The 17,903-nt window shown below is 46.8% G+C and overlaps 1 protein-coding gene across 1 annotated transcript in view; it reads right to left on the reverse strand.

Moving 5' to 3' along the window:
- Positions 1-17,356, reverse strand: part of RCOR1 (REST corepressor 1) — a 78,878-nt gene extending 61,522 nt beyond the window's left edge. Inside the window, exons 1-2 of the mRNA XM_065750254.1 lie at positions 17,133-17,356; positions 17,000-17,059 (exon numbers count right to left, since the gene is read on the reverse strand). Of these exons, the coding sequence (XP_065606326.1) occupies positions 17,000-17,059; positions 17,133-17,322 (250 nt within the window). The 5' untranslated portion in view covers positions 17,323-17,356. The remainder of the gene's footprint in view (positions 1-16,999; positions 17,060-17,132) is intronic.
- Between the last annotated feature and the right edge of the window lie 547 nt (positions 17,357-17,903).

Raw genomic sequence — 17,903 nt, forward strand, 5'->3', positions numbered from 1 at the left:
CTCAGAAACCCTCTGCTGAAGCAGTCACAGAAGTGTGGAAGAGAAACTGCCAAGTCACATCCTCCAAACCCTCTGCTTAAGGTGGAAGAAGGTTTCTCTTCCAACAAGCCAATCAAACTCCTCTGCTCTAGCACTATAGCTGTTCCACCATGCCAGGCTTCCCCTGCAGAAGCAATATCCTAAAAACATGGGATGAAGCAAAAGCAGGGTGGAAGGTTTTTTCATCTCAGTGGTCCCCAGGAGCAGCTTCTCTTAACACAAGTAAGCACGAGAGGCAGCACCATCAACCACAAACTGAGGTAACCTGAAGAAACGTGCTCTTAATACAGGCAGGGCTGGGCAGCCTAGGAAGCCTTACAGCCCCTCATTGCTCTATTAAGAGCAGAGGGATAGGGCTAAACCTTGAGACAACTCAGTGCTGTTCATAAGGCATAGCACTGGTCTGGCACACAGTTTAATCCCAACACACATTTATTTGCTACGTATCCCTTTTTCTTCCAAGTAGCCTGAAAGGGAAGGTGCAAATCTAGCTCCTGCCTTACCTGCTAAGGAGACCTCTCTTTCCATTCCCCACTCCTGGCACATGCCTACAGGCAGCTCCCTTCAGTGGCTAGACAAGCCAAGCACCTGCTTTACAGTAAAGCTACAGCACGCTGTCTCTACCATGAATGCACAGTGGAATAGCTAATGCACCTTAGTTACCCTGCCATAAGAAATGATTTTGACTTTTGCAGGACAGATTACAATGGAAAATTTCTTCCTGTTTTTACCTTCAGAACGTGAATTAATCTACTGTAGTCAGATCAGACTTCAGATACATCAATTCTGTTAACAATACAGACCATAAACACAGGCACCTCCTCTCCCCTCATCTTACTTGCCACTAAATCAGATGGGGGATTCCAGCCCAGCTTTGTAAAACATTCTGTTTTATTCCAAAATAAAGATACATGCCTGTTTCTCCACTTTGCCTCCACCCACATACTAAACAACAGTTAGCTTTAACAGAAAATTGAAAACTGAAAGGTTCAACTTTCTGCCCAAGGTCACACTGGAAGTCAAGTAATGAGTTTCCTATGGTGAAACACCTGTCACAGTCTATGCAAGTGGAAATGATTCTCAGATGTCAACATTTTAGGTGACTTTGCTTAATGAAACCAAGCCCTTTTTGAGTTTTCTCCTCCCTTCCCCCTCACCTTCAGACATCAGTGTTCATCACTGTGGGGCAAAGTAACCTAATCCAAGCTTACCTGCCCTTAACTAAAAGAAGCCTTGATATTTCTCCATTTTAAATAAAATAAATAAATCAAGGGGAGAACATTTTTTCAGAACAAGAACGGAGAGGAATATCACAGTATCTACAATATCAAGCTGAGACTGTCTCAACTAGTTTCTCATTCATCTAAGCCTAACCTACTCTACACAGACATTAAGATGGGTGACCCAGATGGGGGCTAACAGAAAAAGATCCACAAGAATCCAAGTAAGGCTCCAAGTCAGGCTATGTAGAACACATATGCAGAGCAGAGGTATTAATTATTCACATTAGTACCTGGATTAACTGTGCACTGAAAGACCTGCCCTAACTATGACCAGTGGCTACTTATCCCATTGCACATGAGCATCCCTTGGCTCCCCATGAGGAAAGAAGTACCAAGGGACATGGACTCTGAAGGCAAGAGAGTCCATTTTCCCTAATCCCAAAATAAATTTACAATTCTACAGCCCAAAGCCTCAAACAACTGAGAAAGGGAAAGCAAATTATTTTTCTCCCCTCCATGTCCCACCTTGTCTCTTTATTACATTTCTAAGCACTGGAAGGAAATGATCAACCAGCTTCACAAACCACTTCCAGTGGTCAAACAAGCCCCCGAGCCCTTCAGACACTGGCATGAAATCACAATGTCCAAGTGCATCACTGCCAATTAGTCAGATGACTATGCAGAACAGCCATCTCTGGTGAGCTGACCGCTTCTTCCATCCACTTCTTTTCAGGGTCTGTCCGTGATAATTATTTCATCCCCTCATTCAGTTCACTAACTTTCTATCTCAGCTTGGCTACAGCCACTTTACTGCTATTCAGAGGTTGTATTCCTACCACCTCCAAAGTTCACCAGCACTTCTGCTCCACTCAGTTGTGGTTACATGGAGATGGTTCACTGAAGTGCAAGCTAAATAGCCACTTTAACACCTGCTTTGACAAGATCTTTGTCACCCTAGTTGTGTGATGCAGACACATCTGTGAAATAACAGTGTAACAGTACTGTGATCCAAGTAGAACAGGGACCTAGTGTCTAACAGTGCCAGCATAAAGTGCCTACTCTTAAAGAACAGTGCCCTGGGTACACTAGCCTAATTAAGCATCAGCATAACCACCTGCTGAATGCACCACACTAGCATGGCACAAGTGAGTGCCGTGTTGCTTGCTTTTCAGAGCAGGAGGTTGAGTCATTGTGTGGAATGAGGCACAGGAATTGGCATGACCTGGGTGATCACAGTTCAGCCCCATCCCAGCCTCAGAGAGCTCAAGGCGTACAGGTACAGACAGTATTTCCACTCCTGAAAGAGATACAGTGGTCTGGGCAGCTCAGGGATGAGGGAGCAGCTGCAACATACAGACAGGCAAGGAGTCTGGAGAAAGAAGAGGCTGGAGGTGGAAACAGAGAAATCCATAGGGATCCTTTAGCCAAACAAATATTTAGCAAAGGAGCTGTATGGACTAAAGTACAGAGAGAAGAACAAAACCCGTACGACTCATCTGAAGTGACGAGAATAGAGGAGATTCATTCAGAGGTGAATTCAGACTTCCAACCCTGCAGAGCACAGGCCCCGTATCTCTGCTCAGCTGAGCACTGTGCCAAGGGCCAGCCTGCACTGTGCTCACCACTCAGCTCTGCCTGCAGCTGGCTGCCATGTGCCCTGCAGAGCCAGCAGCAATTTGGCTCCCTCACGTCCTGCTGCAGCACAAGGAACCACATACAAGGTCCATGCACCCCAGCAGAGGGACAAAAGAACACCACCCAGCTTCAGAACAGCAGAGGAACGCACACTGCCGGGACGGCTGAACTGCTCGCGTGCAATCCCGCACACACCTTTACCACAGGGCTTGGCAAGCCTGTCATCACATCCATGGTGACCATGCTCTGCCAAGCCCAGCTTTGCAGAACCAAGTAACAGTACACTCTCCGGCCACCACACTTCAGCAAGGTCTTCAGCTACAGCAGCCTTTGGCTAGTGAGATGCTGTCACAAATGTAGCTTCCCTTCCGACACGCCCACCTCCCTGGCTCACATCTGCTGATCTCAGAAATACATTTCAAGATCATATTCTCCAAAGGGCAAGAAGGTTAGATTTATACCTGCCTGTGCTGGCAACTACCTATTTAATCTATCAAACAATGAAAGAACAGGAACACAAAATACCTTTCGAAGAAAACATTAAGAGCATGAGATTTTATTTAAAAATAAGATTTTTCTGCTGCCACCTGTCCACCCTTCTGTGTTGGTTCTCCTCTTCTTGGCCCCTCCTAAGACACTTGCCGAGTGACACAGAGCTGGAAGCTGTGTCTCTTGCATCTTCCCCGATTCCCCCTCCTTACAGCCACCCTCCAAGACTAAACAGCCTTGCCAAAATGCGAGGAGATGGAACACATTCTTGTTGTCAAATCTGCTTGTCCTTTTAACATATGGCACACAGAGCTTTGTTTCATCTCAAACTCAAAGCAACAAAGTTTAGCAGCCAGCTCTCATTACAGCATCGACATAGATTGAAGAAAACTGGAAGATACTTTTTTTTTTTTTTTAAAAAAAAAAAAAGGCAACAGAAGGACAAAAAAGAGTTTCATACAACCTGGAAGCAATTCTGCCGTTTGTTTAAAGCTTTCTAGTAATAGAACATGGCCTTTGAGTTAACATTTCATTTCAAACCACTTTAAAAATGTGATCACACTATGTCTGTTCTGCACTCATGGATATTTCGGTTGGAAAAAGAAGTATCTGTATATATATGTTCTCTAGTCAGTGTTCACTGCTTCCTAAAACCAAGGACAAAAATCCCAAAGGAATCAAGAGATGTTTTTAATTACTTTTACACTGTTGATGAGAAGCAGACATCATCTCAGCTGCATAATTCCCTGCGTGCCAGGTACTGTACAACTCATCAGAATACAGCAAACACTCAAAACAAGCTTTTGTATTTTGCCCATACCAAGGCTGTACACAGTTATTAACCAAACAGGGGTGGAAAAGACATAATAAGGCATTTCCACCGAAATTCACTAGAACCACCATTCCTAAAAACAGCCCCCTCTCCATTCCCATCAGAGGGACAGAGATCAAGGAGACACAGCTCTGCTCAAGGAACCTCTCAGGTAAGTCTCAGCCGCAGTTTCACTTAGTCAGGAAAGGGAACTATACTTAAAAATATCGTGGCCAAGAAGATACGGAAAGATGGATTTATTCTGAAGGTAGCATCCCATACCAAATCCATTTCCACCAGGAGAACAGCTACTTAGAACATTTTGTTCAAACTGAAAAATTTCCAGCCTTTTGATTACAAAGGCAACCTGCCAAGCAAGAGTATAAAATTAGCACATTAGTGCAGTAGTGTCTTCCTTAGTCTGAAGACAGCATCGGTATCTCAACTGCATGCCACAGCTCTACGTGGGTAAAACAGAGCTAAGACAAACTACATTCATTCTTTCCTACTCCAGAGGCTCAGCATCACTTGAATGGCAGTGAAATACAGATACTGAGCCAATTTATACTAGATGTTAGGAAGAAATTCTTTACTGTGAGTGTGGTGAGACACTGGAACAGGCTGCCCCAGCAAGGTCGAGGATGCCACCTCCCTGGAGAGGCTCAAGGTCAGGCTGGATGGAGCCTTGAGCAACCTGGTCTAGAGGTAGCCTATAGGAGGGGAATTGGAACTAGATGATCTTAAAGGTCCCTTTCAACTCAAACCAAACCATTCTATGATTTTTTTCTACTGATGGAAAAAGCAAGAACTGAGCAGCAATAGAAGCACTAAGGCAAACCTAGCACACAGGAAGAACCCCAGTCAGCAGCCAACAAACAGCACGGTAAGCGAGCAGCACCCAACCATTTTATCCCTTGTTGCTGCAGGGTGTATTACAGCACAGGTGTTTCCCACTATGGCTTCTAAGCACCAAGCCAATTTTTCAAACCCTGGTTACAACTGCTGCTCACTTCAGAAATGTAAGCTATTCTTAAAAGGCATCATCAAAAAAGGTTAAAACGCAGCCCTTTTCCTTTTGTTCTCATGTTTGACAATTCAGCAGGCATCTATCCAGCTAAAGCAAGGTCTGGGTATGCAGCTGCCCCAAGCTTGATCCAAGCTCCAGCAACACGAATTAAACATGCCACCTTTTTTTGTATAGGCACTAAATAGGCACTGGAAAGGTCTCTCCTGCCTAGCCCTTCCACAGGAGCTCCATTACACCTACTCCCACTCCTGCCCCAGAGACACCGAAATCATTTTGCAAGCAGTGCTGCTGCACCCAGTAGTTTCCTTGTCTCGAGCTGCTGCAAAGGGACACAGTGCTGTTCAGGAGGCACTGCTTGGGGCAACAAGGCAGCCGCCAGCACCGATAACCAGACAGGACAGCATTCCTCCCAGCTGAGCTGGAGACTTTGGTTTGAAGAGGAAGCAGGAGTCTGGTCCCACAGCCTCTTTGGGAGGACTGAGGTAAGAAGATGCGAAACAGTTCCCTTCCCTGCTTGTTTCAGAGCCACGAGGACTGCTGCCAAGCTTAATTCCCCCAACACCTTATTGATTTTCTTTAACTCTAAAAATATTTTTATTAATGGTTTATTAAGTTTTGCCTTCATTTCTCCATCATATTCCAAAATAACCTCAGCAAGATTGGTGCAATAAAAGACATAAATTTGCCTAATGTAACTACTTGCACGTGTGCTTTACGCAGCGCAAGCATACGCAGCTCCTCCAGCACACACCTGCTTTCTCCAACAATGACAGCCCATCTCAGGCTACCAAAGCTCTGCTCCCAGACCATCACAGTGCTGCTCAGACACTACCTGCACCACAGCACCAGTTATACACGCTCACAGCACTAGCTCCAGCCGCCTCAGCTTCAGCACCAAAGGAGAAAAGTCATCTTTCACCCAACACACAACCAGACACCCTTGCCAACCTGCAGGATTGTTGGCAGGATGGCCTGATTTGTGCCTGTCCTGGTTGCGCTGTAAGGGCAGTATCTATACTGTGTGTGCAGGACAGCTTCCTGCTGTGCTTGAAGGTGCCTGAGGAAAGAAAGCAATCCCATGCACGCCTCCAAATCAAATTTTAGAGAAGGGCACCTTAAGAACTAAATCTAGAGATAAAGAAACCCACCCAAAGCATGGAAGGAGCTAGAGCAGAATGAAGCAGCTTCCCTGTGAGCAGCCCCATCTCTCAGAGCCAGCACACACAGAAGGAAGCAATTTGCCAAGCAACTCAGATCTCAGGCTGCAAGCCAGAGGACAGCTCTGAAAAACCTCCCCTCTGCCACCAAGCTCCCACCAGCAAGCCTCTCCCCCGAGTCATTCAATATTTGCACAAAGCTCACCAGGAGAAGGGAGGCAATGGGAACGCCAGATGAGATCCAGCTGTTCTCCTCCCCCAGCACAACCAAACTCAGCACATCCAAAGCTGAGCCTGAAATCAAGCCTATAGCAGGAAAAAAAAAGGTACTGCAGAGCACTTGCCCATCCTGCCACAACCACCAGCTCTCGGATGGCACTCCCCCACACCCCAAGGCCTGCTTATTTGTCCAAGTGATGAGAAGAAACTTCAGACAACAACTCAGGTACAGAGAAAGTGCCTCTCCATGAGTGACAGAGCACAGGGAAAGAGGTCTTGGGAGGCACAGAGGGCGGGAATCAGTAGGGCTCGGCTGACAACAAGGTGGACAGATAGGATCTGCAAGTTGTAATGAAAGTGGGAGAACCACAAACAGCAACTTGGGGATGAGAAAAGGCTGGGGCATATTAAAGGAAAGAAACGTTCTAAATGAGTTGACTACAAAAATATTTGGGCACAAACCACGCAACCATTTTTCAGCCTCAAAAGCAAGTAATTTCTGGAAGGACAAGCAAGGAGAATTGCAGTTTGTTCCAAAGTGGTCAGAGGGAAAATGGGTACTAGTGAGCCACGTGTGAACACGGAAAACAACTTCAAAGCAGTTGCTGGGAGAGGTTAAATTAGGTAAGAGTGTATTTTGCTAAGAAAAAGAGCAGGTGGTAATTGGGAGCACCTCTACAGTTACTGCACAGCAAATGTTTATAAAATAAAAAGATCCATTTAAACCAGTGGCCAGAGCAGAACCAATTACTGCTTGGGTACAGGGAGCCAACAGCTGCAGAGACAAAGGCATGCTGCAGTTCAGTCTTCAAGGAGCACGAGGCCCAGCTCTCTTTAAAGGTAGGATCTGCAGTCCCTTTCAGGCCCCTATAATTTACCATACATCCTTTGTCAGCCATCAACTACAAAAATAACATGAGGGAACATTGTTTGTGTTTATTAAATGGGATGAGCCAAAACACAAGCCTGGGATGAGGTGAGTTATCAGCAGAAGTGTCCAGGCTAAAAGATCTAAGTCAGCTCACACAACACATGCTGGCACCTGGACTAACACAATTTGCAACAGCATTTTGAGTTTATAAGGTGTTTACCTCGCCTTAGCCATAATTTTAAGGTTTTACAGCCAGAGTTTAGAAGCGAAGTTGCGATATTTTAAGCCTGTGACCTTTGTTTAGTGTACGTCACTTTTAGCAGTATCTATTTTAATGCAGGCTACAACTTTTAGACTATATGAGCCATGCAACAGCTTTGCATGAGACAACACATTGCTTTACCTTGCAGCACTTCATTTTTTAAGGAAACGCTGGATAAAAATCAACGTGCTAGAACTCTGCCCCATCCCTTCCCTCTGCTCAGCGAGCCACTGTCTCTCTGTTTACAGGTGTCCAGGATGGGCTCCCTCTAGGGCTGGCTGAAGCCTGAGGACCCTTCCATTGCAGGTTTGTTCCTTCCCATCCAGAGATTAAGACAGAATGTGGGGAGCACCAAGCTGCCTTCCCTCCACAGGAGGTAGAATACCAGAGGTGGTTTATCGTTGCCATTAAGACTATTTAATCCTTATATTGAGCCAGGTCTGCCTAGCAACAAGTCGAAGTTTTAAACTTGTGTCATCCTCCCTGTGTTCCCATGGCTACTGCTGTGCACAGCTCCTGGTGGCTGCAGTGGGTCTCACAGGGGCACCGACGGGATTCACAGAGAAGAGCACCAAGGCAGTGCTAACGCTGCGCCTCGTATGGCCTGCCAAGGATGGAGAGCTGTCAGCAGGGGAACAGGCACCTGCCAGCACCTCCAGATCGTGTGTGTTGAGTGGCACCACAAGCTGGGATTACAGATCTAGCACTTCCTGCTTCTTACACAGCTGGTAAGAACTAAAACAAAAACCATGCATCTCTAGCAAGCGGCTGTATGGTATGTGGGAAAGATAGCTCTTAATTAACACAGGGAGGGGGGAGGTTTGTCAGTAAAAAAGAAAAAAAATTCCCCCCAGCACTTGCCCAAAACTCAAAGCAATCCTATTAACAAGAGCAGAGGGGCAAGTTTGAACCCTCAACAAAAAGGTTGGAGAAGAAACAGAAATGCTCCCCATTTCAAAGCAAGCTCTGAGTAAAGAGCTGCTTCTGAAACAATGCTGTTAGTAAAGAAGACTTTTCCAGTCCTGGCTTCCCAGTAGAAGAGGAAAGACTATTTCCAACATAGCAGTGGTTCTTTTGAGTCTTTGGCCATTCCCAGCCCCTCTGCTGGGGCTCTCAGGATGAAACAGCTAACAGGGGAGGCTGGACATTAAGCAAGTATCAGTTTTGTTTGTACGTGTTAGCTGGGGATTCTGAACCCAGAAGCCAAAGCTATGATTCCACATTTGTTAAGCTGTGCTTTCACATGAGAGTCATGCAGCTTGGAAGGACACAGATTCCAAGTGACAGACACCAGTAATTATATTCAAAATCCAACTTTCAAAAGGAAGTAGTTATATAAGATAAAGCCCAATCCAATGAGACATCTACTTGTCTAAAAGCGCACACGATAGGCTCCCACAGATACCTACAGACAGCAGGTCTGCAACGGACAGCTGCGTGGTTCCATCCCTCCCATTAGAAAGCTACATCACAAGCCTTAGGCTCTCTTCAGATGAGTGAGAGATTTATTTGCAAAATCCATTCAGGTGAAGAGTATAGAAATAAAGGAGGCAGCAAGGAAGCTGAATTAACTTTGAGGCCAAAAACACTTTTCCTGCTGCCTCTGACAGATGGGGAAAGCGCTCTTCTAGAGATGCCTGGTTAAATACACACACAGTGTATGTGGGGAGCCCTGCTGATAGCCCCCAGAGGGACCTGTACAACCGAAGGATGGGGCTGAAGGGAGAAGCATAGAGAACAATTTCCTTCTAAGAGGGGATTTTTGCCATTTTATCACACTGCTGCAGCCTCCTCCCCCCAGAGAGGCAGCATTTACCAGTACTTCCTTTATGAAGTTCAAAGAGCTAGCTGCTGCACAAAGCTGAATTTCTGAAGATACTTGGAAAGGTAAACACACTTGTTTAGTCTAAAACCCTTTATCGAGAAGAGAAGCAATTTTAGCAAGTTTGACTACAATACTTAAAAGCAGTCACATCAGTCTGTTGCACTTCAAAACAAACTGCAGCAGGAGCACAAAAGCAACCTGGTTCCAGTGTATGCTGAAGAAACTTTGCTGCCTTCAGTAAGGCATAGCATAGCACATCCTCTTGCACTTTCGAAAAGCACAAAGCAGTCAAAATCTTCATGTGGAACTATAAATTAAAGCTTATGCAGGGAAACCTAATTTAAGAATCCTTACAAAAGCATTAAGATCATCCTCTGTTCAAAAATCAATTTTGTATTTTGAACTCTTCTTTTGAGCTTAAAAACTTAAGAACATGGCATTGCCCATCACATCACACAGCCAATTCAGACCCTCGAAAGGGAAGGTCCCCAGTGCACAGAGATATACACTTCCTAGGAAGTAAGCATGCCCTTTCTTCCACCACAAAGTTTTCTCTCCGTTTCAGTCTCCAGTCTCACCAACGGGATCAGTCAATGCTTTACTACTGCCTTTGACTTGCAATGGTCAAGGTGAGCCTTTGCCATAACCAGAAGTCATTGTATCTGAGGGAAGTGCAGACTAACACAAAGTGCCATGCTTCTGAGGAGCCATTACTCAGATTTACCTGCCCAGTTCACAGCAAAGTTTATTAAAGTTGCAATACACATCATCAATACAAATACATACGTATGTCTAACAATGCATTGTCATTTATAGCACGTTGAATGTATGTGACAGAACTAGAGCCCACTGTAAGCCGCATTATACAGTGCACCTTGCTCACAGAGGCAAAGATTTCCGAGCTAATTATAATGACTAATCACAGGGAGCTCTAAGCCCTCACTTGGCCAAGTCACAGAACTAACCAGGGTTGAAAACAAGAGTTTAAGAGCAACTCATTAAGCAGCAGGAACCAGCTATGAAGAACAAAGCACTCCCTCTACCTAGTATCAATTCCAGTCCAGCCATTAATACATTTGTCAGTGCATGAGACAGCTATTACCTCCCCATACAAACACTGCATGCGCCAGGCAGGGAAGGAAGCCACAGGCTTTGGCTGCACCAGAGCCTTGTTTGTTTACTACAGCACACAGGTTTGAGAAGGGACTTCTTGTACTATTTGAGGAACAAGAAAGCTCTGAAACCCTGCCTTGGGATGAGATCTCTGCAGACTTCGCAGGACAGGTGGGCAGGGTAAAAGCTAACTGTGGAGCCACACAGGCTAAGACATGGTCCCCCTGGGGCAAGAAGCTCAGAGGTAAGAGGTACAGCAGCAAATCTACAGTTGTGATCCTGCTAGGGTGTCAGATACAGACCAAAAAAAAAAAAATCATCTTACACTCTGCTCTCTTTCCCATTGTCTCCAGCCTGGATTTAAGTAAATAAATAAACAAAAATAAAATGAGGTTAACTTAAAGCGTCAGCATCTACAAGCCAGCTCTCCTTTGCACACATGGAAGTGGTGAGGCAGGCCACCCTTCCTGCCATGTAACTGGGTGAGCCACATGTACTGGTGAGGAAAAAGACTGGCACAGGCATTCCCCCAGCCACAGGCAGGGCTACCAAGTGCACCAAGGAAAAGCAGGAGCCATCTCCCCTCCCCTGGGACATCAGGGACCAGCCTAGCCTTAAAAACCACCTACACCTAGATGGAGTTGAGACAGCTGAAAAATCAAGTTCTGGGCAACGGCATTCAACAGCAGCTTCTTGCCTGCTCTGCAGTACAGGGAGTACAAAGAGACTGTCCTTGTAGCAGGAGCAGGGTAAGACCAATACAGCCCACGAGGGAAAAAGGAGCTAAGCAAACTACAGCTAGAGGAAACATCTCCCAGCAAGAAGTTGCAAAGACACCCCACAGTAGCTAAATCTTTCACGGTGAGGCAGAGGAGAACAAGGTCAGCTGGAATTTTAAACACTTAATACTGTCTGAAATCTCAAGTTATGAAGTAGGAAGTTATGTTGTAGCAAAGCTCAAGGGCTTTACATGCCCATTCTTCTCCAAACAGACCCACAATCTAATCACATCCTCTAGAACTCATAAGGCTTTCCTTTCCCTACTCCCATCTCTTCCAAAAGGCCAACAACCTCAATTCCAAGCATATATCCAACACCAAAGTGGGAAAACACTGTTGTTGGGGATAACGCAAGTCTTCTCAGATAACAGTGAAAGGACCAAGACACAACAGATTCGATCAAGAAACTATGTGGCCTCTGTCAGTCCAAACACGCTGGTCATTATAGTATATTTTGGTTTGGTATTTCTGATTAGATTGAACGTCCTCATTACTTGTCTTCTCCAAACACATTGCTGCACTAAGGGAGTTCCTGCCTGTTGTGTTTAAGGCAAAGCCATTTGAGGAAATGAGATAGCCTTCCAGGATACCAGTAGTTCCAGTTGCAGGAGCGTGGCTGGGCCTTTTCCACTTGCTTAGATGCAGATCCCAACACCTCACTTAAAGAGCACACCTTTTTTCTGCTTCTCGTTCTGATGAGTCCACTTATCTAAAAACCATTTTCTCTTACAGTCACTGGGTGCTCAGACTATTTGCAAACTATTAAGACTGTTAGGTACAAGACTAACAGTTTTATTTGCAAACAAAGAAACAGAACAAGCTGGCTGGGAGCTGGGCTTGCCAAGTGTAAATCATAAGGGGCCTTTTAACAATCCGTTGTTAAAAGAGTGACAGTCCCTGCTGCGTAGCCCAATAGGTGCTTCTGCAGCCATGACTCAGCCGCACCTTTCTGGAGAAACCCATTAAGTACCTGAACACATAGCCTAATGAAATCTGGCCCCTACAACAAACAAAGAAATACAGCTATTCTAAAGGTGTCAACCGTCTAGGGGCTGGTCCACAATAATCTTCCATCTCTGATCTTAAACAGAGGGAGGGTGGGCACGCTTTCAGCCAAAGCTGGATGAATGCATCCCAGCTCCCCCAGGCACCTCCTCCTACGGCTTCACCACCACTTCCCTACCAGCACTTTGATCAGAGGCAGCAGAGAGCATTTCTCCCCATCTCAGACAACTGCATTAACACTTTCTGACTGCTAAAGAGGTGGGGCTTTGTTTGGAGGTTTTTTTGTGTGCTTTTTTCCCCCTCTTCTCCTTTTTTTGCAACACTGAAACAGCGCAGCCTTGGTGATGAAAGAAAGCAAAGTACCAACTGGTTGTACAGGAGCATGCAGTACAGCTAATGGCATGGGGCAGAGAACAAGATCCTCAAGGATTCCAGTGATGTTTGGCAGTCAGCACCTTCCAGTAGGCACCTAGATCTGGAAGTGCTACAAAGTATTTCCTCCCACTGTTTAAACTGTTAAAGGGAGACAAAGAGTGGGAAGAGATCAGTATTGGAAAAAAGTGGCTGAAGACACAGCTCAACTTTGGATCTGTACAGCAGGATGCTGATCAGTTGAACCAGCTTTTCCTCGTCTATTTCTGCTTTCCAAAGATGACTGACATAATGATATTCAAAGATGCTCAATGTGACGGCAGTAAAAAATGAAGTTGTGAGGAAAAAAGGAATATAAAACAGTAGTGCTGTAAAGAAATACTGGTCTGCCCTCCAATACACACCACAATATGGGACAGATCACTTCCTACACTGAAGGACTTCACATTCCCCAAAATTATGGATGCTTTCATCTTCTTTGGTATTCACTGGAAGAGTTAAAGAGCTCACTAATGTTTTCTTTCTCCTATTTTCAATACTCCAGCAGTAAGGAAGTGTAAATTAACGAGCAACAAGTAAAATGGTCAAGTACAGTATTAGTGTTTCCCCATATGACACATGAAAGATTTTTTATTTAGCTTTAGGATATGCAATGTTTCCCACCACCAAGTTTTTCCATTAATAGGACATGTGGGTTTCATTTGTATAGATTAAAAGAACCATAATAGTTTTCTGTCCTCAAAATCCTCAGTGTCTCAGATGGAGAACTTGCAAGAAACGCTGACTTAGTGATAACTGCCTTTGTTCAACATACACGATTTTCAGGTGGAAGTCAAATATTTGACTATGAACTCTAATAAGAGAAGGCACAGGAGAGAGAGGTGATAGCAAATTTTCATGTTATGTTTGTGAAATAGAGTCCAGACAGTGAAACACAGCTGAAGTACAAATTTCACTGATTCTAGCAAGCTCTGGCATAGGATTTTCAGCCCAGAAGTTTGCCTGTTCTCCACAGTTACATCAGCTCGTCAAATAAGAATGTTACTTCTGTACAAGCCTCACTGCTAGTGTACAACTATTCTATTACCAATAGTAACAGCGTTGTAAATCCTGTACTACAGGATTCATGACTTTGCTGAATCCTGACTTTGAGAGAACTGGAGAAGCAGGGATCAGTGCAGCAAGAACTCTTTCCAGAGTTAAAAGCAGCCTGGGACAGGAAAGGAGAAGGCAGTGAGGAAGCCCTCAGCCCTGCCAGCACCAGAGCAGGCCTCACAACCTCAAAGGGGGCAGCTGGGGGCTGCAAGCAGGACTGCCAGCCTCGCATGTCCCACAGCCCTTTACTGGCCATACAGGGCATTAAAAACTTGCAGGGTTTAAGGATTATGCCAAAAAAAGAAACACAACCCTTCATCATTTTCCCTGCACTCTGCTCCAGCAAGAGACAGCCACTGTCCTCCATATCAAGAGGTCCTGAGCTCCCTTTCCTGTGTGAACCCAGACAAGAACTGTGGAAATACTCCACTTTCAGCCCCTGAATTCAGCTCAGTACTTTTGCACTTCAGCTATTAAATTCACGAGGCCCAAACTGGCACCCCACCTCTCTGTACCCCAACCTCAGCCCAGTCCACCTCTCTGCACCTTCCCAACCTCACACAAAAAGATTTCAGGAAAACTTTCCTCATTTTCCTGCTCTTTGCCACAGCTACCTTGCAACTCAGAAATTAAACAGAACAAAATGCTTTCTCTGCCCTTATGCATAGGGACAGAGGAACACCCACGTAAGAACGCTGATGTAAGAGTCAGCACCACAAATATAACTCTGGTTAGGCTGAGGTATAATTGAACGTTAAATTTAGTGCATGTGTGTACCTATATATATATATATATATATACACACATATATAAAAGCACACACCCCCTAATGTATGCCATATTTCACCTCACACACAGCTGGAGCAGCACAAGCCCTTTGCATTTCTAGCAGACAGCCAATCTGAAGGTGAAAGCTTCCACATCAAACAATCTTCAAATTTTAGGATCCTTTGGTCAACCAGCCCCTAACATTTCTACCAAGGAACAGATAGCGTTTTCATGCTCTGATAGCACCGCTCTGTTCATTTCACCTGGAAATTATCAGCAAAATGGGACAATTTTACAATTTCATTGAAAGGGTCTTAGAGCAGTGTGTTTAGACTTACTTAGGGGCTTCTTTCAGGCTTATTTAGGATCTGCTTTCCTAAAAACAGTGAGAAAAGGGCACATCAATAAGAATACTACAGGCATTTAGCTTTAAGGACTGCAAAGTCACCGAATTTGGGGAGTAATTCAAGGAAAAATTAATCCTGAGTGATTTGACAGGCCAGGAAAGCAACACTGGCTTCAATACACGAGCAGACAAAAGTTCACCCGGAACTTGCTAACTGAAAAGTATACTTCTTTGAAAAGAAGAAAAACACAAGGGGGGAAGGGGTAAATAAAGGATGCAGTGCCCATCCAGGTCATCAGAAAACCGTGTACTTGGGGTGGACGTACTTAAGGCTCGCTGTCTGTTGTGCATCAAACCAGCATGCCTGCTAAAGCTGTGCTGAGATATACTACCCAGAAAAAAAAGGCGGTTCCTCCACATCACACACTCCCCCACCCCTTCACTACACACAGTGAGGAAAGTAACCTATGTATAGGTCACAGCACAACCGTAAGTTAAAATCAGAACAATGCAAAACTGAACGCATAATACAGAGGAAGAAGCACACTGTACCCCCCATCCCCAACCCCCACCTATTATGTCAGAGAAACAAACTGGACAAAAGAACGCCGTTTACAGGGGTGACCAAAAAGCTTGAGTATTGTTGGGCTACCTGGCTGATAGCCAGCCAGCACGATGCGTGCGGAGCCTTACAGCGATGCTGCATCTGACCTACAGATTGAAAAACCGTGTCAGCTGCCGCTAACTACCAACATGCACACAGCTTCGCCTCCTCCTGGTCCAGCAGCCATGGAGCTCCCATGTGCCAAGAGCTCACATTGGGTTTTGTGTGAAACGGGGGGGAAGGAATGGGGAAGAAGCATACTGTAAATCGACAGAAGTAACGCTGAAGTTGAAAAGGAAAAAAAAAAAACGTTCACCTCCAGAGAGCATTAACAGTTAAAATAGACATCTATGTGCCAAATAATAATAAAAGGGCATCCAACGTATTAGAAGGCAGCACGAGGGCGTCCAGGAGGAGCGCTCCTCCCCAACGCACACAATAGTTGCTGTCAGGGTTACTCGATCAGGAGCCACCACAGCTTTCCAAATCCTTTTTTGTTTTAAGAGAGAGGGACGAAGGATTCCATTAAGTTTGGGCAAGGCGAGGGACAACTCCGAACGCGAGGACTCCAGATGGGAGGAGGGCTTCGGTAGCCTCAGCCCAGGTGACAAAGGAACAATGCAACAAAATTCGCTTACATTTCAAACTAAGGAGGTCACCAGGCTGCCTTTATGTACCCAGATACACCCGAGATGCATCGCCAGCGCCGTGCAGCCAGCACCTGCCTTCCCGTACTGCCACAATTCCTTTGTTTGCTCAAAATTTGCTCTCCTACCACTTTAAATTAGCTTACAAAGCGCTGCAGCAGAATAGCTGGAATGTGAAATATTTCTGGGGGGGGGGGAGAAGGGGGCGAAGTCGGAGGGCTTCCTCGGAAAGAAAGATGAATAAATAAATAAATAAATATGGGTTGTGTTTTTTTTTTTTTTTCTTAAATAAATACATACAGACAGATAGACCGAGATAGGTACAAAGGCATTTGTAAGTTGGTCGAACGCACGAGTCCAGGGAGGGGAAAGGGAAATAAATAAATAAGTGGACGAAGAAATAAATAAATAAATAAATAAAGGGGGAGGGAAAAAAAAAAAAAAAGCCAACTGCCATCTCTGCCTCCCGGCCGGCTGCTCCCCAATGCCCTCCGGAAAGCATCGGGCTCCGTCCCGCGGGTCCGTGCCCCACGCCGGGAGAAAGGCCGAGGGTCACCCACGCGGGGTGTGATCGCGGAAGACGGGGGGGGGGGGGAACACGACGGGGAGGAGGAGGAGGGGGGAGGGGGGACACGACACCGCGCAGGGACACCGGGATGGGGGGGACTGCCTCCCGCCCGCCCTCGCCCAAGTTCCGCCCCCAGCGACTCACCGGGGTCGAAGTCGGGGACCACCGCCTGGTACTGCGGGCCGACCCTCATGCCGCCGCCGGCTGCGGAGCAGAGAGAACGTTACCGCGTGCGCCGCGCCCGCCAACCGCCAACCGCCGGCCCCACCGCGCTCACCGTGCTCTTCATCGCTGGAGGAGCCCGAGCTGCCCTCCTCCCAGGAGTTGCTGCTGCTGTTCCCGTTGGGGGCAGCGGCCAAACTTTTGTTATTCCCGTTATTGTTATGATTCGCTCCAGCGGAGGTATTGTTATTCCTGCCCCGCCGCTTCCCCGACACCTCCGGGCCCTTCTCGATCATGGCTGGCATTTGGGGTGGGGGGAAGGAGAACAACGCGGGGGGAGGGGGGAAAGAGAGAAAGAAAGAGAGAGAGGAGTTTAAAAACTGGGGGGGGCGGCGGGCCGGGCCGAGGGGAGGCGGCGCGTGCGGGCGGGCGGGGCGGGCGGCAGCGGGCGGGCGGGAGCCGGGGCGGGAGCGCTACATCCCCCGCCGCGATCGCCCCGAACTTTGAGGCTCATCCCAGCCCTGCGCTGGGACTCCGTTCAACCTGCGCTGCTAGCCCGTCTTTAGGCTCCGCCCACCAGCGGTCCCATTGGTCCAGCCTACATTTTGGGAGGCCTTTCCGCGCTCTCATTGGCTTCCGCCTGCCGTCCATCGCCGAGTCCCGGCGCTTCCGTTTGTGAGGTTAGGTGGAGGCGTAGCGCCGGGCCGGGCGCCGTGCGGGATCTCTCCGCCCGCGGCCGCCTCCCGGCTGAGGGCTGCTCATGGAGCGCGGCGGGGCCACGAGCGGGCTGCTCGGCTCGCGGCGCGTGCCGCGGGGAACGCCACGGGCCGCGGGGGACACCGCCGCCTCGGCTCGGGAAGAGGGTGCAGAGGGACTACTTTCCCCC

The sequence above is a fragment of the Cyrtonyx montezumae genome, unplaced genomic scaffold (genome assembly GCF_038088225.1).
Source record: "Cyrtonyx montezumae isolate F1298 unplaced genomic scaffold, pur_monq_1.0 scaffold_10, whole genome shotgun sequence".
NCBI lineage: Eukaryota > Metazoa > Chordata > Aves > Galliformes > Odontophoridae > Cyrtonyx > Cyrtonyx montezumae.